The sequence below is a fragment of the Erythranthe guttata genome, chromosome 7 (assembly GCF_056151865.1).
Source record: "Erythranthe guttata isolate IM_541 chromosome 7, IM_541, whole genome shotgun sequence".
Taxonomy (NCBI): Eukaryota; Viridiplantae; Streptophyta; class Magnoliopsida; order Lamiales; family Phrymaceae; genus Erythranthe; species Erythranthe guttata.
This window is the reverse complement of record NC_142539.1, coordinates 4,353,906-4,381,110: the sequence shown is the minus strand read 5'-3', so window position 1 is coordinate 4,381,110 and position 27,205 is coordinate 4,353,906. Positions and strand designations below refer to the sequence as shown.

At 31.5% G+C, this 27,205-nt stretch overlaps 1 protein-coding gene and 1 non-coding gene across 2 annotated transcripts; one reads left to right on the top strand and one right to left on the bottom strand.

The window, feature by feature from the left end:
* Window positions 1-1,851: 1,851 nt before the first annotated feature.
* Window positions 1,852-4,107, bottom strand: LOC105964616 (glucan endo-1,3-beta-glucosidase 3). Its single transcript, XM_012989123.2, has 3 exons — window positions 3,686-4,107; window positions 3,089-3,122; window positions 1,852-2,308 (listed from the first exon to the last, which is right to left on the bottom strand). The coding sequence occupies exons 1-3, from the start codon at window positions 4,008-4,010 to the stop codon at window positions 2,038-2,040; spliced, it is 630 nt and encodes a 209-aa protein (XP_012844577.2). The 5' UTR covers window positions 4,011-4,107; the 3' UTR covers window positions 1,852-2,037.
* A 9,336-nt stretch (window positions 4,108-13,443) lies between these two features.
* Window positions 13,444-13,516, top strand: TRNAK-UUU (transfer RNA lysine (anticodon UUU)). The gene has a single exon. It is a non-coding gene; the product is annotated as a tRNA-Lys (tRNA).
* Window positions 13,517-27,205: the final 13,689 nt, after the last annotated feature.

Here is a 27,205-nt window from a genome sequence, read left to right as displayed (position 1 = left end):
AATCATAGAATATTAATTTCGCTATTTTTAGATAACTTTTTTTAAATTATTTTAGAGTTTAAACAAATTTTTTATTTTTAATAAGAAGATCTTCCTAATCTTTGATGATTTAAATAAATTATTTAGAAAATATATATTCTTAAAAATAACAATTAACAAGTGATGTCAATGAATGTATGATGCACTAACCCAATTTTCAAAAGTAAATGACCCCCTCAATTGATGGAACTTGACAAGTCAGCCACTTCTTTTTTGCTTTTTTTAAAACGACACGTCACCATATTGAGACTCATTTTAACTCCCCGGTGGAGTTTTGTGCACATACCGCTCTTATGCTTTCAATTAGGACCGGCAATTGAGCCGGGCCTAATCAAAGCCCGATGGCTCGACCCAATTATATTTGAGCCGAGTCTATTTTTTAGTGAGTCGGGCCGAGTTTGAGCTATTTTACTAAACCCGTTTTATTTATGAGCCGGGTTTGAGCCTACTATGGCTCAACCCGAATAAGGCCCGACCGATTAGGATAATAATAAAATATATAATATATTTATTATTTTAATACTATAGCTCAACATACAAGTTATGACCTTATAAGATTATTTGAATAAGTTAAATATGAATCAAATGCAACATATCACCGAGATTTGAGAATATAAAATGTTTCCAATAATAAGAGTTGCTAATCTTTTTTTACTTCTTTCGGTTTTATTTTCAAGTTTTTCCTTCACATATCGTTTAGAGTTTTTTTTTTATTGGCTTCAATGGAGGTAAATCTTGTTCATCAATTATTTTTATAAAAAAAATTTACTTATTCCATTTATATAGTAATGGGGCCCGATATAAACCCGAAACCTGAAAAAATACATGAGCCGAGCTTGAGCCTATTCTAATGGGGCCCGATGACATGTGAGCTTGAGCCTATAGTAATGATGCCCGATGGTATGTGAGCTTGAGCCGACCCAAACTCAGCTCACATGGCCCGATTGCCAACCCTACTTTCAATATAAGCACATGATCCTTCTATAGTTTGAAGTTTGCACATATGATCTACTTGTACTTCTAATATAAGCACATCTAGTGGCAGATTTACTAAGGGGCAGGGGGCAGCCGCCCCCCTAGAAAAAAAATATTCCAACTTTTTTATTGCTTTTTGACATACTATTATACAAATATGTGTTTTTGCCCCCCTCCCCTATTTTTTTTTCTTCTCTATTATTTTATGTAATTTTAGATATTCTTTCTCTATTTATTATTACAACATAAAATACAACTAATAAAATATATATTTTTACTTCAAAATTATAAATATATACTTATTTTAGCAATATTTTGTGAATAACCTGAAAAAAAAATTCGGGGCACTGCCACTAAACTCCCCAAAATTATAACCTTTTTTTGGATATATTATTTCCTAAAAAAATCGCCCCCCCCCCTTAAAATGTTGTCTAGATCCGCCACTAAGCACACCAACCCCTATGGTATTCTATTTGGTAAATAATCTTTGAAAGTACAATGTGGTTATGTACTTATATTAGAATACAAGGGAATCATGTCCTATATTGAAAATACAAGGAGGTCATGTGCACAAAGTTCAAATAACAAGAAACTGCATTTACCTTTAATTTTTCTTTTCGTTATTTCAAAATAAAATGTGTTTCTTGAGCTTTTCAATTTGACTCAAAAAATATTTAGGACAAATTTCAAAAGTTTTTCTCTCTTTCAATCTTTCAAGATAGTTTTAACAACAAACAACTACAGCACTAAATGTATTCACTAAAGTACAAACAAAATCATTTTATTTTTCAAAATCGACGCACTTTGCCATAAATGTAAATTGAAATCTTGTAACAATAAAAAAGCAAAAACAAATATCATATAAGAAACTTAAGAATATTGCCTAGTAATCAATCAAAAGGCTTAATTGATTTGAAGGCGTTGGAGAGCACACCAAAAGATTAATTGCTACACAAAATTGTGCTAACCTATTCTTCTTGACAAAACATAACATTGGCGAAATTGATTTTTTTTTTTAACATGCTACATTATTTGGAAAATAAATAACAAAACAAGCAAGAAATTCAAACCACAGAAGATTGTTTCTACAGATGCACGGGGCGAAGCATTAAGCGTAGAAGAGTAGGGTACCACGGGTCCCGTGCCCGGATATAGGCCTCCGCCGCCACCATAGAATGGTGTAGTGGTGGTGGTTCCCGGTGGTGGCGGTGGTTCATTTATAGTCGCCGGAGTTGTACCTTGTGTGGTTGTGCCTGCTGGCATCCCTCCTTGTGCAATCATTCCTCCAGCAGTGCTGAAATTTTGTAGTACCAAAATGCAAAATAATTACTAATTCTAGAACAATTTATTTTTGGGAAAAATTTAGTTTTCATCCCTCAAGTTTGGAACAACTTCACATTTTGTCCCCATGTTCACAAAAAAACATTTGGTCCCTCATGTTTTAAAAGTTGAAGTCAATTTTCGAACATGTACCCATCACTACCGGAATCAAACACGTACCCACCACTACGTTAAATGACGTACTAAGCGTAAATTGATGGAAATGACAAAAAATGTCAAATTATTGAAACACGAGGGACCAAATATGTTTTTCTCTGACATAAAGGACCAAATAAGACATCGTTGCAAACCCGAGGGATGAAAACTGTAAATTTCCCATTTATTTTTATTCCGATTCTCGGTACTCATACAGTCGTACTAATTTCTCGCACTAATTTCTCGTACTAATTTCAATCTGATCCGTTCGATTTCCACCACTAGGTAAGACTATTATCGAGTCTCTTCACTCGATTTTCCAATAGTGAGTAATATTCTAATTAGTGTACGAATATGCAAGTTTTCTATTCTCATTTTCGTTATAATCAGTTCTCCATTCAGGCTAACCGAATAGTATTATTTATCGAAAATATCCATATTCGAAATTCCATTCAAATTTCCACACATTTCCTTTACGCGGGAAAATATAGTACGGTAAAGAAAAACAAGGGGAAAAAAAGCAGATAAGCAGCTTTTGGAAAAAGCAGCAGTAAGCTCAGAAAAGCTAAAAGCTGCAAACCAAGACCAGTAAACGTACCTCGGAGATGATGGATATACACAAGATCCATAACCTGGAAACAAAGAATAAAAAAATAATAAAACTAATAAAATTAATAAAATAAAATAAAAAAGTGAAATATAAGAAAGGGCATATTGCATGTCACCCCCTATAAATTTATTTTTTCACACTTTTACCCTCTCAAAATTTAAAAAAGTGAGAGTCCCCCTTCAAAATGTTATACTTGTTGCACATTGCCCCAGTAGCAAAATTCTGATGGATTATTAACCGGAATTTAGTGTTGTTTTTTTTGCACGTTTCGTTGTCGCTTTAAATGTTATTTTTGTTGCAAATTGTCCCTTAAAAACATTATTTTTGTACACATTGCCCCTTAAAATTGTTATATTGTACACAATGCCCATAAAAAATCAACCAAAATGATATATTGAGGGGGTTTATCTCTTTTCTGATTTCTTAGGGGGGGAAGTGTCAAAATAAAAAAATTATAGGGGGTGAAGTGCAATTTGTCCAATAAGAAATACGAAAAATCCAAACACAAGAACTTAAATAAAAGCCCACAAAATCTCTACCAATTAAAATACAGAAAGAGTAATTTAAAAAAATTAAAATACGAACTTGGGTCGGTGGTGGCGATGGTGGCGGTGCCGGAAAAAGAACAGGCGGCGGCGGAATCGGCGTTGCGCTGGTAATAGCTGTTGTAAGCATAGGAGGCGTGGGCTTGCACGGTGTTCGGAAGATAGCACAGCCCGGAAGACTGAATCGGCGCGCAGTCGGCGCCGGCGAAGCATGCGTAGTCTAGAGCTGTCTGCAAAGCCTCGTCGCTCGCCTCACTTCTCACCACGCACCACGTGGCAGCCGCCGCCGCGCCGGAGAAGCTGGCGGCGGTGTAAACCAACCACAGCAGCGGCGCCACCGCTTTCGATACAGCTGCTACCGCCATAGGCTGCTGGCCGTGATGAGCTGTCACAAGTTGGTAAAGCTGTGTGTGTGTGTGTGTGTGTGTGTGAAAAAGCCAGGATCGAGGATAAATAATGGAGTTGTGTTTGTTTATGTGCACTCTTTTTTCTTTAGTGTAAATTACGAGAAGCCCCTAACGTAAAATTACAAAACAAACCCTCTCACCTATTTGTAATTATTAAATAACCCCTAAAGTTTGTTGCATCTTACATTATCCCTTATGGTGCGAATTATGAAGGAATTTTTTTTTTTTTTTTTCTTTCAATGGAATATTCTTAGGCTCGTTCGGTTATTTATATTGGATTACATGAGATTGAATTAACTCCTTACTAACTAAATAATTATTTAGTTAGGAGCATTCGTTTCCTAGATTAGATTTTCTATTAAATTTGTTAAAATCAATCATTGTATATGAATTGTCTATAAACCACTTAGGGCTCGTTCGGTTACCGCTATAAGGTTCTACTGACTAAATAGTAGGGGATAATAGCATGTCCGGTTGGTAAGATTCACATTTTTTAAAACCCGCTACTAAATTCAAAGTCCGCTATTAAATGCTACTATTTTATTAAATTAGTAGCACCCCCGTGAGATTAATTTAATAGGGAGTGACTAAAAATGAAAAATACAATTTTATCCCTAAATTATATTTATTATTGTAAACTAAGTGGTTTTATAGACAATTCATATGTAATAACTAATTTTAACAAATTTAATAGAAAATTATATCTAAGAAACCGTACATGCTACTAACTAGATAATTAATTAGTCAGTAGGAAGTTAATCCAATCTTATGTAATCCAATTTAATCCAATATAGGTAACCGAACGAGCCCTTAGTTTACAATAATAAAATATAATTTTAAGAATAAAATTGTATTTTTTTCTTTTTAGTCACCCCTATTAAATTAATCTGAGAGGGAGGGGTGCTACTAATTTAATGAAATAATACTATTTAATAGTAGACTTTGATTTTAGTAGCGGGTTTGAAAAAGTGTGAATCTTACCAACCGAACATGTTATTAGCCTTTACTATTTAGCCAGTAGCACCTTATGGCGGTAACCAAATGAGTTATACCTTTAAAAATTCTTTTTTTTTTTTAACTCTTGAGGTAATTGTAATAATATTATTTCATGAGTAGGTAATTGTAATATTCTTTTGTAATAAAATATGATCAGTTTGTACTAGACGTTGTGTATGAGAATTTTTAAATTTGTGTTTTTGTTATTTTTTTGTAATGTTAATTATTGAAAAGAGTGTTAATTATATTGTGTTCATTTTTTTTTTTTTTATGGGTATGTGGATGGTCTTTTCGTAATCTGATCACATCTTAGTGGGGTTTAGGTAATTTTTACTTTTTCTAATTTTATTGAATTTAAGGCCATTATAGGAAAAACACATTTTTCTGTTAAGAAATTTGGTAAACATAAATTGTGAAGTGTTTTTTTCTCTCTCTCTTTATGAATTTAATTATTTTTTTCCTTTATTGCCCTTCTATTTGTGGGCTTAATGCCACTTTGCACTATTGAAATAGAGAATTTTAGCACTTCGCACCCTTGAAAAACTTATCACTTTGCATCCTCAAAATATAATAAGTAATTCACAATGCACCATAAATTGAATAATAAATGCAAATTTTTTTTTTCATTTTATTTCCAAGGTGAAAAATAGCAAATTAAATTGTTATTTTATTCAACCTCCAACCTAATTTCGAGCTCACCGAGTGCAAAAAAAAAAAAAATAATAATAATCACACTCGATTATTGAAAAAACTATATTTTCTTAGAATATAAAATAAATAAACTTTTATCACTAAATTATCCGATTGATAGGTCTTATATTGTAATTGGTGGAAATACGAGGTATAAATATTTGGAAGAAAATATGATTTTGAAATAACTTAATAACGAAACAGAAGGATTTTTTTTTTTTCCGTAAAAGTATAAAAAAAATAATTTTTAAATATAGTGATGATATGTATTTTCCTTTTTGCACCTTTTAATTTCAAAAATCTTTGAACAAAAAAAATTGATTTCATACTCGGCATTCTTAAAAAATACCACTAAAAATATTAAATTACCTTTATTAGCCTTAAAAATTCACTCGGGGTGCATTATGCATGATTTACTGTGTTTCGAGGGTGCAAAGTGCTATTAATTTATTTCAAGGGTGCAAAGTGCCAAACTACTATATTTCAAGGGTGCAAAGCGGGATTAAGCCTATATTTGGGCATTTAAATGAATTAGTCTTGTGGGTTTCGTGCTTAAGCTCGAGACTCAAGAATAATAATGGAATATAAATGATGTCTTAATTCTTACGTCCAGTAGTACTCCCAGTGTTTCGCGCGGTTTACAAGTTTTGTACAAGTAATAATACTATAAAAAATGGGGATTAATGGAACTGTTAAAACAAAAAGGGAAAATTACAGTTATCACCCTCCAATTTGCACCAATTTTACATCTTGCCCCTCATGTTTCAAAAATTCAATACTTCTAGTGGGTATACTGCAAGAAACCCCCTTTGTGTTATAGAAATCCTGCACCTAACCCCCCTGTGTTAATTTTATTGCGTAGAACCCCCTTGTGTTTTATGTTATCTTGCATGAAATCCCAATTCCGTTAACAATTGGCACTGTTAACTATTTAGGGTATTCAATGCAAGTTTTTTCATAACACAAGGGGGTTTGTTGCATGTTATTTAGAATACAAGTGGAATTTATGTAAAAGTTATTTATTTATTTAAAAGTTGAATTATTTTTTGAATTTAAGTCACGCGCATTTGTTCAATCTTTGAAAGTCGAATTTTTTAAATTATTAATTATAACAAAACTAAATTCGAATTTTCATATTATTTTATATTCTTTGACATATAACACATCCAAGCTAAATTATGTAATATATAACAATTTTGATATTATAAATATATAATTTCGAATTTTCAAAATTATTAATATAATTATTTATAACAAAACTAAATTCGAATTTTCATATTATTTATATTCTTTGACATATAATACATCCAAGCTAAATTATATAAATATATAACAATGTTGATATTATAAATAGGGCAAATAGCACTTTACCCCTTGGAAAAATTAAGTTTTGGCACCAAACCTCCTACCAACATAAAAAAGAGAAAGTCCCCCTTGAAAATATAAAATCCATTGCATTTTGCCCCAATAGTAGATTTGTTGATAAAATGAGATTTTTAAAAAGGGCAAATTTGTCATTTATTAGGAAATTTGAATCCATCCTCACTTTCCTTCTAATGGATTTTTCTCTGCATATTGGCGTACAACCGACGGTGCCACCATGCCCCCCACCGGAGAAGATTTAGAGACCGCAAATTCGCGGGGAATTTTAAAATGGCGTATGCAACCATCTGGATGTGCTTGCGCCACTGTGGCGAGTTCTTCCGCTTCTTTAACCATTCGATCTATGCAGAGAAAATTCCATCGGACAAGGAAAGTGATGATGGATTTTAATTTTCTAATAAATGACAAATTTACCCTTCTTAAAAATCTCATTTTGCAAAAAATTCTACTACTGGGGTAAAGTGCAATGGATTTTATATTTTCAAGGGGGACTTTCTCTTTTTTATGTTTGTAGGGGTTTTAGTGCTAAAACTTAATTTTTCGAGGGGGTGAAGTGCTATTTGCCCTTATAAATATATAATTTTGATTTTTCTAAATACATTGGTAAAATAATTTTTTTATTCAAAATTTGAAATTTCCAAAATGTTATTTAGTTTCAATTTTGATGCAATTATTTTTTGTAAAAGAAATGGAATCAAATTTTGGAATCCAAATGGGAGAACAAAATGTTCTAAAAATTTTACATTTTTAATTGGAAACAGCAAAACTAAAATATGATTTTTTCTTACACCTCCACCCTTATGGTGTCAAATTCAACATAATCATCTAGATTTCGTGGAATATGCTCTAGTTTGTACTCGTTTTGTGTAAAAATACAGTATCTGATGCACCACAATCTGCTATATACAAACCAAAAAACACATATTATGATCATCTTGATTCAAAATGTAGAGTTCGAATGGGATAAAAGGGTATTGCATATAATCTCGAAGATTCCACTAAATTTGAGGAGTTGAGGAGGTGGTTGTAATTATCCAAACAAGATGGTGTGGGGGGGGGGGGGGGGGTTTCTAATTTGACCATACCTCAGGGGTGTGATTGTAATTTACCCTATAAAAAATAATAATTAATATTTTTAATTGAAGAAAACAAAGAAAAATAATAAATAATTCTAATAAGTAAGATAAGGAATTTACGACACTTGAAACTAGGGACGAGTCCACTATCGGGCAAGAGTGCACTCATGCCCACCAAGTTTTTATTATTTAGTCCACCCAAATTCAGATTAATGCAAATAAGGACCCAAGTTTTCTTTTCCTATCTTTTTCCAAAAATAACAAAAATCCTATTTTTTTTCGGGGGCGCTGCCCTGAACTCTCGAAAATTTTAGCCTACCATGTAACAATATCATCTTAACCTCGTGACTCTTGAAACAATCATTGTTGTTATTAATTTTGTTACCCTATTTTTTATGTATATTCGGCCCTCCGATGATGAAATCCAGGCTTTGCCACTACTTGTGGAATGAGTATCAATAGTATTAGATAATTAGTTGAGTGGAATGACAAAAAGGAATTCCATTCTTGAAGTTTCATATGATTAATTAATTAGGTTTTGAATTTGAATTTTTTATATGAACTTTCCATTAGGGGAGTGGAAAAAAAACAATGAATCCCCAATATGTTTTAGGAGATTTTGGAAATAAAACATATATAATATGATATTTAAATTTTGGGATAATTAGCAAGAACCCCTCATTTAGAAAAATGAGTTAAAAAAACACCCCCTCCAAAAAATAATTAGAGAAAACACCCTTACCTAATATCCTGTCCAAATATTATTTAATAATTCCCAAACCACCCTTATTAATATTAAATCTATTCAATACCCTAACCCATTGCTGTTCTCTCTCTTTTTTTTTTTTTTTTTCTCGTCTTCTCCTCTTCTCTCTTATGCCGTTCTCTCTTCTTCTTTTCTTGTCTTCTCTCTTCTCGTCTTCTCTTTTATCTTCTCGACTGAAATTCGGAAGAAAAACAAGACATCGACCGATGGAGGTGGTGGCGGTGGAGAGTTTTTGTCACCGCCTCCCGCCGCCGCGTGAAGGGTGGTGATGGATCTGTAGTTCGCGGCGGTGGTTTCCACCGATGACATTGAAGATGATGACTGGCCAAGCTGTGGGTTGACGGCCATGAGGATGAGGCATGAGAAAATCACTGTTGCAATTGATGTTGGTGAAGGTATTTGTTTTTTTGTTTTTTTGTTTTCTTTTTATATTATTTTTTGATGTTGGTTTTGACAAATAACTTGAATCGTTTCTTTTTTTTTTGGACATTGAAATGTTAATTTGTGTTTTTTTGTATGAATTATTTAATTTATTTATTTTATTCTTGTTAGGGATTGGTTGAATAGTGTATTGTGGCAACGATATGGTGACGATGGGGAGGCAGATTTAGGGTTTTTTGGTGGATTAGGCGCGTGTAGAGAATTTCGCGCAAGCTGAAACCTTAATCGACTATGTACATATTCATAGTCGATTAAGCTAATCGACTATGTTCTGGTAGTCGATTAAGGTTGATCGACTCCAATTTTTTTTAGTTTTTTTGGATTTTTCGTTTATTGATTCCAATTGTATAAATCAATTATAATGTTTGTATATTTTTGTTTTTGTAATATATAGGTGATTTTGCATTTTTTCGCAGTTGTGATTGTTATTTTTAGTAGCAGCTTTTTAATCGGCTATGCTCTGATATCGATTAAGGTTGATCGACTCCAATCTTCTTCTTCTTTTTTTTTTTTTTTGTTTTTTTTTTTGTTTTTTTTGTTTTTTTGTTTATTGATTCCAATTGTATAAATCAATTATAATGTTCTTATATTTTTTTTATGTAAAATATAGTTGATTTTGCATTTTTTTGCCGTTTTGATTTGTTATTTTTAGTAGCAGACGTTTGATCGACTATACTTCATCATAGTTGATTAATATACTTATATAGAAAAAAAATTAAAAAAAAAAAAAAAACAAAAATAAACAAAAATAAAGAATTTCCTTAATCGACTATGAAGCATAGTCGATTAAGGCTAATCGACTATGCTCCATAGTCGATTAAAAAAACGGAAAAAAAAAATCGCTGAGCGTGTGACCCAGTGATGAGGTGGCGGGCGGGGTAAAGCTGGAAAGTATAATGGCAGAAAATAGGTTTGGGCTTTTCTCAAATGGACTGAAATGTTTTAGACCTCCATCCATTAAAAAAAGTAATGAGGGGATTTCCTCAAAGAGCCCCTTAAATTTTAGTAAAATAACATAAATTAAATTATATATCTGTTATGATTAGGGGTGCAAGTTGGAACGGAAATTCCGATTTCCGCCGGTTCCGATCCGAAAAGTTCCGATTTTGGAACAACTTTTTTCATTCCGATTTCTGAAATTCCGATTTCTGATTTTTTCCGATTTTTTTGGATTGGAATTGGAATTATATAAAAAAAAATTGGAATTTCCGATTTCCGATCCGATTATTTCCGAAATTAATTCCGAAAAAATTCCAATTTTTTTCCGAAAAAAATCCGATTTTTTTCCAAAAAATACATCTTTGAGTAATATATATATATATATATATATATATATATATATATATATATATATATATATATATATATATATATATATATATATATATATATATATATATATATATATATATATATATATATATATATATATATTATACTTATTTTACATTATTTAGTTGTATTTATTCTTTATGGGCCATGTCACCTACAAAAGCCCTAGTTTATTTTATGTAAAACCCTAGTTTTACGTTTATTATTTCTTGTGCAAAGTCAAAGAGTCATAATTTCTGCCATAAGTCAAAAATCACAATTCACAACTCATAATTTTTATTTTTAGCAAATTATGAAATTTTCAGCGATGTTTCAAAATTTTAATACTTTTGTCATTTCCGAAAATTTTCCGAAATTCCGAAATTTCCGGGCCTTTTGGAATTGGAATGAATTTTTAGATTCCGAAAATTTTGGAATTGGAATTGAAATTGATTTTGTACTTCCGAAATTTTTTGGAAATATTCCGAAAAGGCTAATTCCGATCCGATCCTTCCGACTTTCAGCCCTAGTTATGATATGATCATTATTGAAACTCTTTACACTTAAATATTATACATTAAAAATAATTTTATTTTTTTATAAAAAAAAGATGGACCCGAATCTCCCGCCCATGATTGCATAATACAAATAAAAAATAAAGTATTATTATTATGTAATTAATTGATTATTTGAAACAAAATAAGTACATATATATTCTAACCATCCCATACTTGAACTTTTATAGGGGCAGATGATGGCTCATCGTCATAGCTTAGGTAGAAGCCATCCGACTTCACTGAATAAATTACCATATGATGATATTTGCCTCCATCTCAAATTGCATTAAACACAACGAATGCCTTCGTTTTTACACCCGACCAAAAGTGACAAAAGTAGAGCGTCGTTTCAAATATATTAAGGCGAAAATTCCAACTGAAAATTTCTCCGGAAGAAAAGAAAGCGGTGTCCCAAATCATCGTCTTTAGACGCAAAATGACCCCCAGTTTTCCAATATTACTAGAAAAATGTCGTTTTTTACAATGACCGTCTGTCTTCCCATCACAACAAAAGCTTCAATCTCACGAGCGAGATTAAATGACAAACATGTGGTATAAATACTTGTGTGATGAGCCATTTTTAAATTTGAAATATGTATTTGTGAATTATTTATGTTGTGATTTGTTAATATATACGTCCTCATTTTATAATAATCATGCATGTGTAGTGTGCATATGCACATAGGTAAGAAAAAGAAAATGGGAATCACAAAGTAGATTTCAAGAAAGTGACACAAGATTAAATGATTATGTATAAAATCCCTTGTGTGTATTGAAATATTACAAGGAACTTACTTTTTGGGTTCAGAAAATTGTTGTTTGTAACTTATTCAATTTTTTTTATTTCTCTAGACAAAATTACTCTCCTCACTAATTTGGCCTAAAATTATCTTTGTTGAAGTGATATACGAATACAAATGAGCTCATCGGATGAAGATCGGGATACACATCACAACGAGGTAAAAATTTCGTCATTTAGTTCGAAAAATCTGGACTAAAAAGCCAAACGCCCAACTAGGGCGCGCGATTCAGTAATACACGCCCAAGTTGGGCGTGCAAACCTCTGTTCCGCGCCCAAACCGGGCGTGTGACATTGCTTCAGGCGCCCAGTTTGGGCGTCCGAGCCCCCCGCCGGTTTTTTTTTTTTTCTTTTTTATTAATTCTTTTTACGTTTTTTTTTTCAGGAAAACCAACACAATACTCCATGACTTGTGACTTATTTGGGGCGAAACGAGATACTCCATCAACTAACCCAACTGCGCGCCCGAGAAGATGGACTGGTAGCAAAAAAATTCATTGTGGTTTTAAGGTTGAGGGAGTGAAACGGTGGGATGATAGATGGGAGCTCAGAATATTATATGGGAAGCATAATAATTTTCCGATATATACATCTGGGCATGGGCTGAGTCCATTGTCTAAACAGGAGTTGGAGATTATTAAAGATTTAGTATACCGCCTCGTTTGCTTACCTATATCGGATTAGACCGGATTAAGTTAGATTATGTTGGGTTGGATTGATTACCTATTCGTTAACTAATTAATTAGTTAATACTTTGTTTGGTCTTTTAGGTTACATGTCTTATTAAATTAGTTAGATGATGTTATTATATGTGAATTATCTATAAAGTTTTTTATTTAATAAAATTAAGTTGTTGTTTGAAGGATAAAGTTGTAGTTTTCCGTTTAAAGTTGTAATTTTCCGTTTAAGTTATCTGAGTAGATGGTTCTTTGTCATGTGTGCTGAACCTACACAACAACCAAATCTCGAAGATCGTATATCAAAATTCTACGAGATTCGCAAAGAAACGTCTCCGATTAATAAGTCTAAATGTGGAAGCTCACATCTTGCTTTGTGTTACACAATGAGCAGATGAGTTGATATCATAAATATTATCAAAAAGTCATTATTTAAAGGTGGTCGTCAAAAGTTCACCGAAAAGTCATAGGAATGTCATTTAGAAATTTGTCAAAGTATAAATATACGAGGTCAGAGTTTGCAAAAAAAACTATTTTACCCTTCGAATTACATTTTAATTTTATTAAAAAAAAATGTTTTATAGACAAATCACATTACATACCCAACATCATACAAACTAAATAATTAATTTGTCATTAAGGAATTAATTCAATCTCATCTAATCTAAACTTATCCTATATAGGTAATCAACTAAGTCGTCTTAGCTCAGCTGGTAGAGCGCATGGCTTTTAACCATGTGGTCGTGGGTTCGATTCCCACAGACGGCGGATACTTATTATTTTATATTTAAAAAGAATACATGCTGTGCATGCCCCAAAACTTCATGGTTAAAACCAATGTTATCAGAACCGGATGACCATTTGGGTCATGGGTTTATAGGGTCGAACCCCATTCAACCCAGTTTTTGATTTTTCCTAATATACTATTATTTTATTACTTTTAATGTTCTAAATATTAATTTTCTTTATATTTTTAATCTCCCAATTATTATTTTTATTTTTATCTACTTCACCTCACTTTTTATTGTATTTTATTACTTATACTCTTTTGTTTTCATTTTTAATTCTTCAAATCCGGCAATCGGCCACCCTTATTCGATCACCCATGATCATATCCCACAATCTTTCGACCACTCATGACTAGATCCGGCCACCCACTACTAAGTTTGTGAAGGTTCGCTCAAATCTAGCCACAAATAACCAACTTAACAGTGATTCGAGACGTTTTAGCCGGAAATCGGGTTTCTTGACAGACTCGTCGGTTCTTGGGTTTTACCCGGTCGAACCGGATTTTGGTCATTTGACCCCGGTTTTCAATTTCTCCGGGTTTAGACGTTAGACCGGACCGCTTTATTGCCGGGTCACGGTCGAACCGGTCCGACCGGCCTCGGTCCGGTTCTAACAACATTGGTTAAAACAAAGAAAACAAATTGTTCCATTATATGTCAAACGTAATAATTTATTTCAATTAAATATAAGAATAGTTAATTATAAATTGATTTTTGTGCTAAGCAACTTCTCATGTCATTGATGGGTGGTAATTTTCTTTTACCTAGATATTTATATCTATATATTTATTATGTCCATCCTAATTTTATTATTTAGCCTATCAAACTTTCAAATTAAATGCAAAACAGTCCTGAAAATGATATTTTCCTTTCATATTTTCTGGTTTTGTAAAAGGAGAAAAAGATTTTGTTTTTTCCTAGTTTTTGGTTTTGTCAAAAAGAAGTCCTAATTTGTTTCCAAGTGCGCTGCTTTAAGTTCACACTGTAACAAACTCATGGACTCGCACTGTTTGTGTAATTTAATTTCATGGTCTATGCTCCACGAACTATGTCACCCGGTGTGGAATCGATTTCAATAGTATTAGATAAGGAATTCCATTCTTGAAGTTTCATATAAAAAAAATAATAAGGTTTGGGAACTGAATTGTTCGCATGAAATTAATTTAGGAGATTTTGAAAATTGAATTAACAATGAATAATATAATTTTTAAAATGTTGTAAAATAATATAATTCAATTTTAATATCGCTATGATCATTATTGAAAGTCTTTGAACTTAAAAAAATATGAATCCTAAATGCTATTTTATTTCTTATAGGAAAATACATAGAATACATTAAAAAAAATCATTATTAGTTAATCAATTATTTGAAATAAAATAATTAAATACATATATACTCTAACCATCCCATACTTGAACTTTTATAGGCTCGGATGATGGTTCATCATCATAGCTAAGGTAAAAACCATCCGACTTCACCGAATAAATTAGCGTATGATGATATTCATCTGCATCCCAACCTGCATTAAACACAACGAAAGCCTTTGTTTTTACACCCGACCAGAAGTGACAAAAGTAAAGCGTCGTTTCCCAAAAATTAGCTCGAAAACTCCAACTGAAAGCTTCGCTGGAAGAAAGAAAGTGGTGTCCCAAATCATCGTCTTTAGACGCACAATGAACCTCCAGTTGTCCAAAATCATTGGGAAGCTCGTTTTTAACGTTGACCGTGTGTCTCCCCATTATAACAAAAGCTTTAATCTCGCGAGGGAGATTAAATGACAACAAAAATAATAATAAACATGTGTTATAAATGCTTGTTTGAGAAGCCATCTTTAAATTTGAAATGTGAATTCTTTATGTTGTGTTGTGATTTGTTAATATTTATGTCACCATTTTATAATAATCATGCATGTGTACATATTATGGGAATCACAAACTAGATTTCAAGAACGTGACACAAGATTAAAAAATTATTTATAAAATCCCTTGTGTATTGAAATATTACGAAGTATTGGGAAAATGAATAGTTAGGTAATTAGGTTGCATTTGCAAGAATAGTACAAAATTCAATATAATATTTATGAATATTTTGCATGTACCTTAAAATTATGTCTAACTTTATCGCTCTGACATTATTTTTTTTAATATTATTTCTGATCAATAATATATTTTTTTCTTATATAAACTTTTGTTTTATTTGATAAACTTTATGATTTATATAAATTTACAGATATAAATTGATGCTAGTGTAATGAACCGTATAATTTAGTTGAGAAAATAAAAAAAACCAAAATAAGTCAACGGTGCTACGAATTGCTTTTTTACGGTTTGATGAAAATTAAACTAACTTTTGATTTTATGGGCTAAATCCCACTTTGCACCTTTAAAATGTAGCATTTTGGCACTTTGCATTCGTGAAAAAAATTAATAGTATTTTGCATCATTGAAACACAATAAATCATTCACAATGTACTATTAATTGAATAATTAAAACTTATTGAGGATAGTTTCATTTTTATTGGTTTATTCATTTTCAAAATGCAAATTAAAAAAAAATTAAGTTAATATTTTATTTCACCCACAGCATAATTTCGAGCGTACCAAATGCGAAAAAATAAAAAATCACAATGGAATACTGAAAAATATATTTTTGATTGAAGATTTTTTTAATTGTTATTAGTGAAAATATTTAAAAGAAAAACTTTAGAAGAAAATATAATTTTGAAATAACTTGATACCAAAAGAGCTGAAGGGTTTTTTTTTTGTTCTTTTTGTTCTTTGTAAAATATTTGTTGTGAAAATAAAGTAATTTAATATGTTGATGATATGTATTTTTTTTCTTTTGAAGTTTTGAAAAAGATTGATGAGTATAAAAAAAGTTATTGTTATTGTCATAATAAAATAACTAAATTTAGTACAATCTATTATACATCAAATTGAGTACACCAATTAATAATATATATATCAAAAACAATTTAAGAAGATTAAGAACAATTTTAAAACAATTAATCATCATCTTCGCTACATTAGAATATCAAAAACAATTTAAGCTTCTCATAGAGTTTTTAAAAATTAAGAAAATTCTAGCTACAAAAAGATAAAAATTCCATTAATGTAAATATCAATATTAGATCCATTTATGGCCACTTCTGCATTATAAGCATAGGGTTTGATGGTGTCTCACCATAACCAACAAAGGCACCGTCTTTGTTCACTTCATAAGTATATGTGTGATGATATCCCCTCTTTTCCCAATCCGCATTAAACACATCGAAAGCAATCGTCTTTCGGCGCCACCAAAATCGACAAAAGAAAAGAGTTGTTCCCCAAAAGTTGGTTCTGAACGACCAATTGAAATCCTGACCAGTGTAAAGTGTACGGTATCCAAAATCATTGTCTTTAGACGCACAATGAACTGTTAATGCTGGTGTACCTTGTGGCATACGATTGTAAATTTTAACTATATGCCTCTTCTTAGCTTCAATCTCGTGACAAAAATTCAATGATAAAAGAATTAAGAAAAATATAGTGATACTTGTTGGTGACATAATTAAACTAGTGAATTGTAATTGTGTTTGGTTATGTTTTCTTTTTTTTTTTCTCACCATTTTATAGCCATACATTTGTGAAATTAGGAAGAAAATAATTTAAATGCGAATTTTAGGAGCCTTGATTTTCCTTGACTCTAATTAACAACATAATTTATGGGATTTAATTTACTTAATTTTATATAATACATATATTAACAAATCATAATGAGATTATCACTGCAAACACCCAGAATAAGGCTTAATCCCACTTTGCACCCTTGAAATGGAGCATTTTGGCATTTTGCACCATTGAAAAACAATAATAGCACTTTGCACCCTCAAAACACAATAAATCGTTCACAATGCACCATAAATTGAATAATAAAGGCACTTTCAATTTTTATTGGTCTTTTTTTGGAATACAAAATAACAAATTAAATTGTTATTTTCTTCAACCTCCAACCTAATTTCGAGCGCACAAAGTGCGAAAAAATAAAAATCACACAGAATTATTAAAAACAATTATATCTTTTTACAAAATAAAGTAAAATAAACTTTTATCACTAAATTATTCGATTGATTGATATTTTGTTGCAACATGTGGAAATATTAGGTAAAACAATATTTGAAATAAATAAGATTTTCAGATAGCTTGGTAACAAAATAGTTGAATGATATTTTTTCGAAATATTTTTTTGTGATAAAAAATATAATTTCTAAATATGTTGATGAGATGTATTTTTATTCCTACACTTATAATTTCAAAATAATTGATGAATAAGAAAAAAGGATTTGACATTTGTCATCCTAAAAATACCACTAAAAATATTAAATCACCTCTATTAGCTTTAAAAATTCATTTGGGGTGCATATGAATGATTTATTGTGTTTCTAGGGTGCGAAATGCCATTAATTTGTTTCGAGGGTGCTCAGTGCCAAAAATAAATATATCAAGGGTGCAAAGTGGAATTAAGCCCCCAGAATAAGGATAGTGCTTTCAATCTTTTTTTTAATGGATGAAATAATTGATTCAATAATATTAATTGATAATTTAAATTAATATTTTTAATATACGATTATACTAATATTTATGGCAATACAAAAGAGTTTTGTAATATTACTAAATAATATTTACACCAATACAAAATATTAGGGTTTTAAAGTATAATTGTATAAAATTAAGGTTTAACTTTAATAATATATTATGTCTAGATATATGTATTTTAGTTTTATTTAGAAACCTACTATACACATAAATCACTATGAAAATTGTACTATATAAAATTGCTTTAATCATTTGAAAAATTCTCTGTCAACACAATAAAGTTATACCCATGACTACAAATCTTAATTTAATCACACTCATTAATTAAATAGTTGACTTGATGATAGAAAATTGGGGGGGGGGGGGGGGGAAGAATATTATTTGTGTGTGTTATTGCTCGTCCTTCTTTCACAATTTTATAAGCTAAGCCAATAGGTAATTAGAGTGTATTTATTTTAGGAGATATTTAAAAAATCTAGTCCTAATTTTTGTAATTGGATTATATGGGAAGGACAATGTATATTTTAGGGGATAGTTGACCTTTAAATTAGATATTGTAATTTTGAAAAGGTCTGAAGATTACATACATCTTGTTATATCCTCAATTCGACGATGTTCGATATTCAATAGGCAGAATTCGGAAACTAAAAGGTAAAAGAAAAGGAAAAAGCGTTGTGGCCCCACAGGATGGTCGTCTCCAATCGTGCAGAGCGTAAAGAAAAGGAGAGGGGGAAATATTTATAAAGGAAAACTGGATGAATACAGTAAAACGACCCCATTTCACAGGCGGATGTGAGAAAGAAAAAGAGAAAAGAAAATTGGAGAGAAAATTAAGACGAAATATATATGTAATTCCAAGGACTAAACTCATCAACAACATACATAAATCATGATCTTATATCACTGCAAATTTTATTTTTTTGTGATCCAACATTTAAAACATTTGATTTCAAAATAATTATAATATTTATAAATTTTGCAATACTACTACATTTATCAATCCATTCCCACGGATTACCTAAAAAAATAAATAAAAAAAATGAAAATAATGGAATGTCCATGTTCAGATATAAACAATTAATTTTAAAAATCAAGAAATTATACATAAAAATCAATTAGTTTCATTTTTTTATTATCATAAATCTCAATATTTTGGGGGTACAATATACAATAAAACATTACATCAATTTATGGCCACGTGCTTATTTGAAGCATATGGTTTGATGGTGCATCATCATACCCAACATAGAAACCTTGGTCGTTCACCACATAAGTATATGTGCGATGGTATCCCTTTATGTCCCAAAGAGCATCAAACACGTCGAAAGCAGTCGTCTTTCCGCCCCACCAAAATCGGCAAAAGAAAAGAGTTGTCGCCCAGAAGTTGGTTCTGAACGAAAAACTGAAACTCTGACCAGTAGGGAGTGGACGATATCCAAATTCATCGTTTTTAGACGCGCAGTGAATTGTTAATGGTGAGGTACCCTGCGGCATCTGATTGAAAATTTGAATTAGATGGCTCCTCTTAGCTTGAATCTCGTGACAAAAATTCAACGACAAAAGAATTACGAAAACGACGGCGATGCTCGGAGGAGACATGGTTAAATTAGTGATTTGTAATTGTGTGTGGTCATATTTGTCCCTATTTCACCATTTTATAGCCATATATTTTTTATGAAATTAATACAAAAATAATTTAAATCCTAATTTAATAGCCTAGATTTACATGTAATTCAAGACTCTAGTCAAGTAAATGTATTTATGTGATCTGATTAAGTTGATCATATTTAAGTACATGTATTAACAAATCTTAGTGGGATTATCATTACAAAAACTCAAAATAAGGATGGTGCCTTCAAGAATTCATTTTTTAAAATTGATGAAATAATTGACTCAAATACTTGTAAGTTGTAATACAAGTAATAATAGTTTTAAGCAATATATATTTTTTTTAATATTAGTATTAATATTTTTAAAAGTATAAAAAGATGGGATTTCGAAAGTATAAAATTAATATTTAACTTAAATCAGTATTATTTTAGATATGTGTATTATAGAGTTATTTACAAACCTACTGTATTATAACAATGTGGATTTAAGTAAATAAAATTGCATTAATCATTTGAGTATATCTCTATCAACACAATAAACTATAAATCTAAATTGAATCGCAGATTAATTAAATAGTTGACTTGATAATAGAAATTTGTGACACAAAATTTTAAAAATAAATCAAATGAAACTCTGTAATATGCTAGCCACTTACCATAAATATTAAAATAATTTCAAAATGGTAGAGTATAATAGATTACCCAAAGAAAATCATATTTTAATTGCAGGACTATAGTCCAAATTTGAAAAGTTCCCAATTTCTCATTAAAGTATCTCAATATATATTCGTGTATTGTAAAATAGCTAGAGGTGGAATCGGAATGAAATTTCCGAATTCCGCCAATTCCAATTCGAGAAAATCTGAATTAGGAACCATTTTCTTCATTCCGATTTCAGACTTTCGATTTTTCCGAATTCTTTTGGAACGGAATTGAAATTGTAGATAGAATTATCGGAAATTCCAATTTCCAATCCAATTTTAGTTCCAAATATTTAGATTGTTTTTCGACATATATATAAAATATTTTAATATATTTGTAATATATAATTTTATGATATGTTTTATAATTTCATAGTATAATTTATGATATATTTTATAAAAAAAATATAAATATTTAAGGATCAAGTAAACTAAAACCCTAGAAAAAAATAGTTGATATAAAATAGTTGCATTTTTTTCAAAAACTCTGTGTTGCATTGTGTTGTTCCCACTGCTCACAGTCACTGGTGGTTTTATTTCATTTTGTTGAACCATCTTTTGGATTCTATTATATTTTGTTGTAAAATTTCGGAAAAAAATGATTTTTTTTTCTTCTAAAAATTCACATTATGCCCGAATTTGGAACGATAAATTATAAATTAATGTCATTTCCAAAATTTTCGAAATTCAGCCGATTCCGAGACATTCCAAAATTGGAACGGATTTTTGAATTATGTATTTTTTAGAACATAAATTGGAACCCATATTTAATTTGCGAAAAAAATTGAAACAAGAATCGGAAGAAACCATTTCCGATCCGCTCCGTCCAATTTCCACCCCTAGCAATCTAACTAGCAAGTAAACATTGAGTCGTTCGATCTGCGAGCATATACCGCCTCAATTGGGTGAAAACGAGACACCTGGCTTCGGTCGAAAAGAAACTCAAAGATCTGAAATCAAACAACAAATTTCAGGTACAAATTTTATACAAAGAAAATATAATTTTTTTTAGACTCCTAAAAATATACATGTAGATGAAACAACTCCGATGATCTATTGATATCCAGGTCGATTTGTCCAGATGTAACATTACGAATCTATTGGGATATAAAAAAAAAAAACGTCACCAATTACCTCTGATGATTCTCGAACCTGTAATAAATATTTAAGAACCAAAATAATCATTCGATAATCTTCTTCAATTGGGAGAAATGACAATAATCATTCGATAATCTTCTTCAATTGGGAGAAATGACGCGTTTGTTGCATAAAAAACACATGTTAGGGGCCCACAACTTGGATCCGGCAAAAACCCTCTGATACTAAAAATATGGAGAGAATGTAAGAAAAATATTCAGAGATAATTGAACTGTTTATATTCACGATTAATTTAATTATGGGCCTAAGATATTAATTTGAATTTTAGTTAATAGTTAGGCCTCAGATTTATAATTATAAGTTTTGGACTTCACTATACTTCTAGCCCAAATACATTACTCGTGATATATAAGAAAATATCAAAAGTCCGATGCGACCACTAATTCACATAATAAAAATTGTAGAAATAATAATTGAGAAATATAAACATAAGTTTAGAAACTAATAAAGGGGTTTCTAGAAATATAAATAATAAATCAAAGGATTAAGAATCCAAAACACTTTGTGCATTCAATTTTTTTTTGTGGGATAATCCGAAAAGAATTAGGCAAGCTAATGAAATTTCTTGAACTTGTTCAATGAAGATTGTCATAAATCAAAATAACTAAATTAATTTATCAGCAAGATATTAAATAGCAAAATTGAGTACACCAATTATTCCCAATTGTTTACTCCGTGCATATGATCGGATGGTTCTTCATCGTAGCCAACATAGAAGCCTTGCTCGTTCACTTCGTAAGTATACGTGTGATGATATTCGTCTCTATCCCACTTAGCCTTAAACACGTCGAAAGCCTTCGTCTTCGGGCCCCACCAGAATCGACAGAAGAAAAGAGTTGTCCCCCAAAAGTTGGTTTTGAACTGCCAGTTGAAATCCTGACGGTAGTAAAGCGTATGATTCCCGACATCGTAATCTCCTGACGCGCAGTGAACCGTTACGGGTTTAGAATCTTGTGACATACGGTTGAAAACTTTAATGCTGTGTGGTCTCCGCTTTCGAGCTTCGATTCCGTAGATGAAATTGAACGATAGAAGAATTAAGAAAAATAATGTGACATTGATTCTTGTAGGAGGCATGATTTGATGAACAATAGTTGGGATTTTGTAATTTTTGTGTGGCATTGCTTGTCCTTTCACCATATTTATATAAGTTATGGCAATATAAGTATGGTAATTAGAGTGTATTTATTTTAGGAGATATTTTAAAAATCCGGTCCTTGTTTTTTGTAATTGGAAAATATGTGAAGGACAATGTATATTTTAGGGGATAGTTGACTTCTAAATTAGATACTGTAATTTTGAAAAGGCAATGACGATTTTGTGTGTGTGTATATATATATATATATATATATATATATATATATATATATATATATATATATATATATATATATATATATATATATATATATATATATATATATATATATATATATATCATCTTTGGTAGGCTCATCAACAACTTACATAAATCTAATGAGTTTTTGTGCATAAGTTCCTTACCAACGATTTTTATTATTCCAGGTTCAGGGGTTATTTATAATATATATTATAAATAAATGAAAAATTAATGTGTATGATAAAATTACCCTCAACACTTTAAACCCAATTCATAATTATAATCCTACTTTAATCAATTTTGACAACAAAAATTCAATTTTAACTTTTTTTCCTGAAATATTTTTTTTGCCGTGGGTTTCCGGCGTTATTTTTTTTTTGGGTCTGCTTTTTCCGCTGTTGACCGCCGGTCTCCTGTGTTGACTTTTTCCTTTTTTTTTTATTTTTTTTTTCTATATACTTTTTCCGCAGTTGGTTTCCGGCATTGACTTTTTTTTTATTATTTTTTTTCTCCCCTAAAATGTTTTTCCGTTTTTGTTACGCGCACCGCTGTACGTTGACCGTAATTATAATGTCATTCACAATGATTATACTGTCGCTGACAATACATTTACGTAATTGTAATGTCGTTGACAATACGATTACTGTCAACCACAACAATATTATTATTTTTTTGGTTTTTTTTATGTTGCTTGATTTGTTGATCAAATATCGTAATTATATTACTGTTGTTGACGTTAAAATTACTGTAAACAAAATAATATTACTGTCAAACACATCAATATTATTATTTTTGTGTTTTTTTGTTTTGTTTGATTTGTTGACCGATTAACATAATAATATTACTGTCTACGATTGTAATATTACTATAAACACAATAATATTACTGTGATTGATGGTAATATTATTGTTGTTACAATAATATTACTGTGGATGACAATAATATTACTGTCAACCACATCAATATTACTTCTTTTGGGTTATTATTATGTTTGCATTTGTTGAACGGTTAACATATTAATATTGATCTATTACACGATAATAGTGGTTTCTGTTGTGTTAATATTACTTTGCTAGAGAGTAATATAACAATATTACTGTGTTAAACTGTTGAATAGTTAATATGGCTGAGTCAAACAGTAATATAGTTAATATGATTACCAACCACAACAATATTGATGTTTAAACGGGGCAAAATAATGTTAAAGAAAAAAAATCAAAAAAATCAAAAGTCAACGTCACTGGAGACCGGCGTTGACCGCCGGTCAGCGGCTGCAAAAAGGAGAAAAGGAAAAAAAAAAGTCAATAGTGGCGACGGGCAAAATTGTACTTAAAATTGATTTTTGGTCAAAATTGAATAATTTTGGAGTCAAATTGAGGTTAAATTAAATTAAATGATGAAATTGAAGCATATTAAAACGTGAGGAGGTATTTTAATCTTGGGGTAATATGTTAGACACCCCTTAAATCAAAATTAATTAGATATGGGGACAACCTCAAATACAATATTTTAACTAAATCCTTAGTCGTAAATTAAATTTGAACCACATCCTTTAATTTTTATTTAACCCGAAAATACCCTTAATATAACTAATAAAAAATCACATTTATTTTTCATTCCTCTTTTTCTTCTCACCCTTTTTTCTCTGCCGCCCAACCCACCCCACCCCTTTTCTCTTTCTCTTTGTTTCAACCGTATCCTCTCTCTCTCTCTCTCTCTCTCTCTCTCTCTCTCTGTATTTTTTTTCTTTTTTCTGGCAGATTTGATTGCTATGGCCGTGGGTATGGTAGCCGGTGGGTTGTTTTTCTCTATCTTCCCCTTTTCTCTATTTCTTTTTTCTTTTTTCAGATTTGAGTGATAGGTGGCGGTGGAGGGTGTAGCAACAAATTCTTATCTGCGAATTTAACAAACAAGAAAATACTTGCACAAAGATAATTTATTGAATTAAAATAAAATATTGCGGGTTACAAACTCTAATTTAATCCTCTGATTATTCTCTCAAGAAAAATATATGATTGACTTTGAATTTCGGAGACGAGTCGTTGACTTGATCTTCTCCGGATTTGATTTGGATTTGAATAACGTCTTCCGAGGGTCTTGCGACTTGAATCTCGGATCGAACGCTGAACTTTGACGGATTTTGACTTGAAGATCTTGGAGTTCTTGATGGATTTGGCCCTTCAATCTTCCTTCGATCTTGATTTGATGTTAATAACGTTAATTCGAGGATTTAGCACCGTAATCTCGAATTAAACGCTTTAACGCCTTGATTTGATGAAGAACACCTTCGATTTGATGAACTCCTTCGATTTGATGAAGAACGCCTTGAATTTGATGAAGAACGACTTGAATATTGTAGAGAGAATTTTCTCATACGGTTTTTATTCTTCTTGAGTTGTGTCTTGAATTGTGTAGGGAGGGTCCCTATTTATAGTGGTAGAATAAGAGTCCTACACAAAGTCTTCTTGATGACGTGGCGCGATTTGATTGGCTCTCTTTAAATTGATATTTATCTCTTATAACTTGGAAGAGAAGAAACAATCCTATTGGTCAATAATTAATTGATAATTATCTCCATGACTTATTTTGCAAGATAAATTATAATCTTGGGATTCAATTTAATATAATATAAATTATATTAAATTTACGTGTCTACAAATGCCCCCTCGAGACTTGTTCACGGACAATGCGTCTTGGAGTGAATGAGTCTCGATAATTGTTTAACTTCAATTGCAGCTTGATCTAGCAAAGCACATACATTTTTTTGAAATCATGACTGGACTTAGAGAGATTCTAAGTTGCCTACGTACCCTATAGAGGGATCAAGTCATAACGTAGTTGAAAATATATCCTTTTGGGGGATGTCATGCACAGTTTACACTCATGTGGACAAGGAGAAACATTTGCAGTTTAAGCTCGTGCTGAAGGAGCATTTGACTTGAATTTGTAGATAGTTTACGCTCGTATCAAGGATCCTTGACTTGATTCCGATATATAGATAGTTTATGCTCATATCGAGGAGCCTTGACTTGATTTGGATATATAGATAGTTTATGCTCGTATCGAGGAGCCTTGACTTGACTTGGATATATATATAGTTTATGCTCGTATCAAGGAGCCTTGACTTGATTTGGATATATAGATAGTTTATGCTCGTATCAAGGAGCCTTGATTTGATTTGGATATATAGATAGTTTATGCTCGTATCAAGGAGCCTTGACTTGATTTGGATGTTAGAGTAGGTGACCAACAAGCCAACTTGTGGCTGTGGTCTTTCGTATTTATTATTGTAATAAACGAACCTTTATTCGTATTAATGATAAAACATCTTGGCATTCTATATCTTTGTCCCTTTGTCACAAGCATAGATATAGTCCTTACAGTTATTACAAGTACTAGTAATTGATCGTTAGGATCGTGAGATATTTACTTAAGTATTATAACTGTTAAACGTGTTCCTAGTCGAAGGGTTACGCCACCAATGAGGATATCGGCCTTTCCCATTAGAAGACTAGCACTTAGTGTATGTGTACTGCATCTCATCAGTAAACGGTATTGTGATATCGGCATGCATAAGTGGGTGCTCGTAAGTTGACGAGTTCACTGAACTCCCTCACCCTAGAAATTTCTAAGTGGTTCCCAATAATCGAGTAGAGATATCTATGGTATAGTTGTACACCATTAGTCCTTATGACCTAGACATCACCGTGACTTCACTAGAGGACCAGCTGTATCGTGACCTGTCCCTGAGTTCCACCGAGGACCATCCCAAGGGCCAGTGTTCGTGCAGTCCGAAATCTAGTGGGAGGTCTGTGCATTGTAGTCGGGGATTCGATCGCTAGAATAGTCTTGGATGTCCTGTGTGTTCTGAAAGTTTGTAGTCATTCTAAGTCTCTGGCCAGAGCTGACTGAGTGATGATTAGAGAATTCGATTCTCTAAGTCATGCACGTAAGGATTACAACACTTAGAACGATCGCACCGTCATCGAACATATAAAGAGGTCTCGATGAACCAATGCCTCTAGTTCGATCCGGACATATGTATCGAAGGGACCGTACTGTACGTTAACTATATCTGAAGGTTCTTGCAGGCACTTCATTTGTATCTAGGGAATCATGACGCGTAGTTGCTAGACGCCAATCTTGATTCGTTGGGTGATTAAGGTGAAACGAGTTTCATCTTAATCGTAACTCTAAGGGGACGAGTTTTGACCACAAAGGGTTGTGGGCCCACGGCTAGCTTACACCTGAACCATCGAGGGTCACACTGCTCGTGTACATGAGAT

Bases quoted from the DNA above. Each gene is read 5' to 3' on its own strand.
- LOC105964616 (XM_012989123.2), bottom strand. From the start codon at position 4,010: ATGGCGGTAGCAGCTGTATCGAAAGCGGTGGCGCCGCTGCTGTGGTTG. The intron at 3,123-3,685 runs GTTCGTATTTTA...CTTTGTTTCCAG, and splicing joins CATCGCCACCACCGACCCAA to GTTATGGATCTTGTGTATAT. The intron at 2,309-3,088 runs GTACGTTTACTG...ACAAAATTTCAG, and splicing joins GTATATCCATCATCTCCGAG to CACTGCTGGAGGAATGATTG.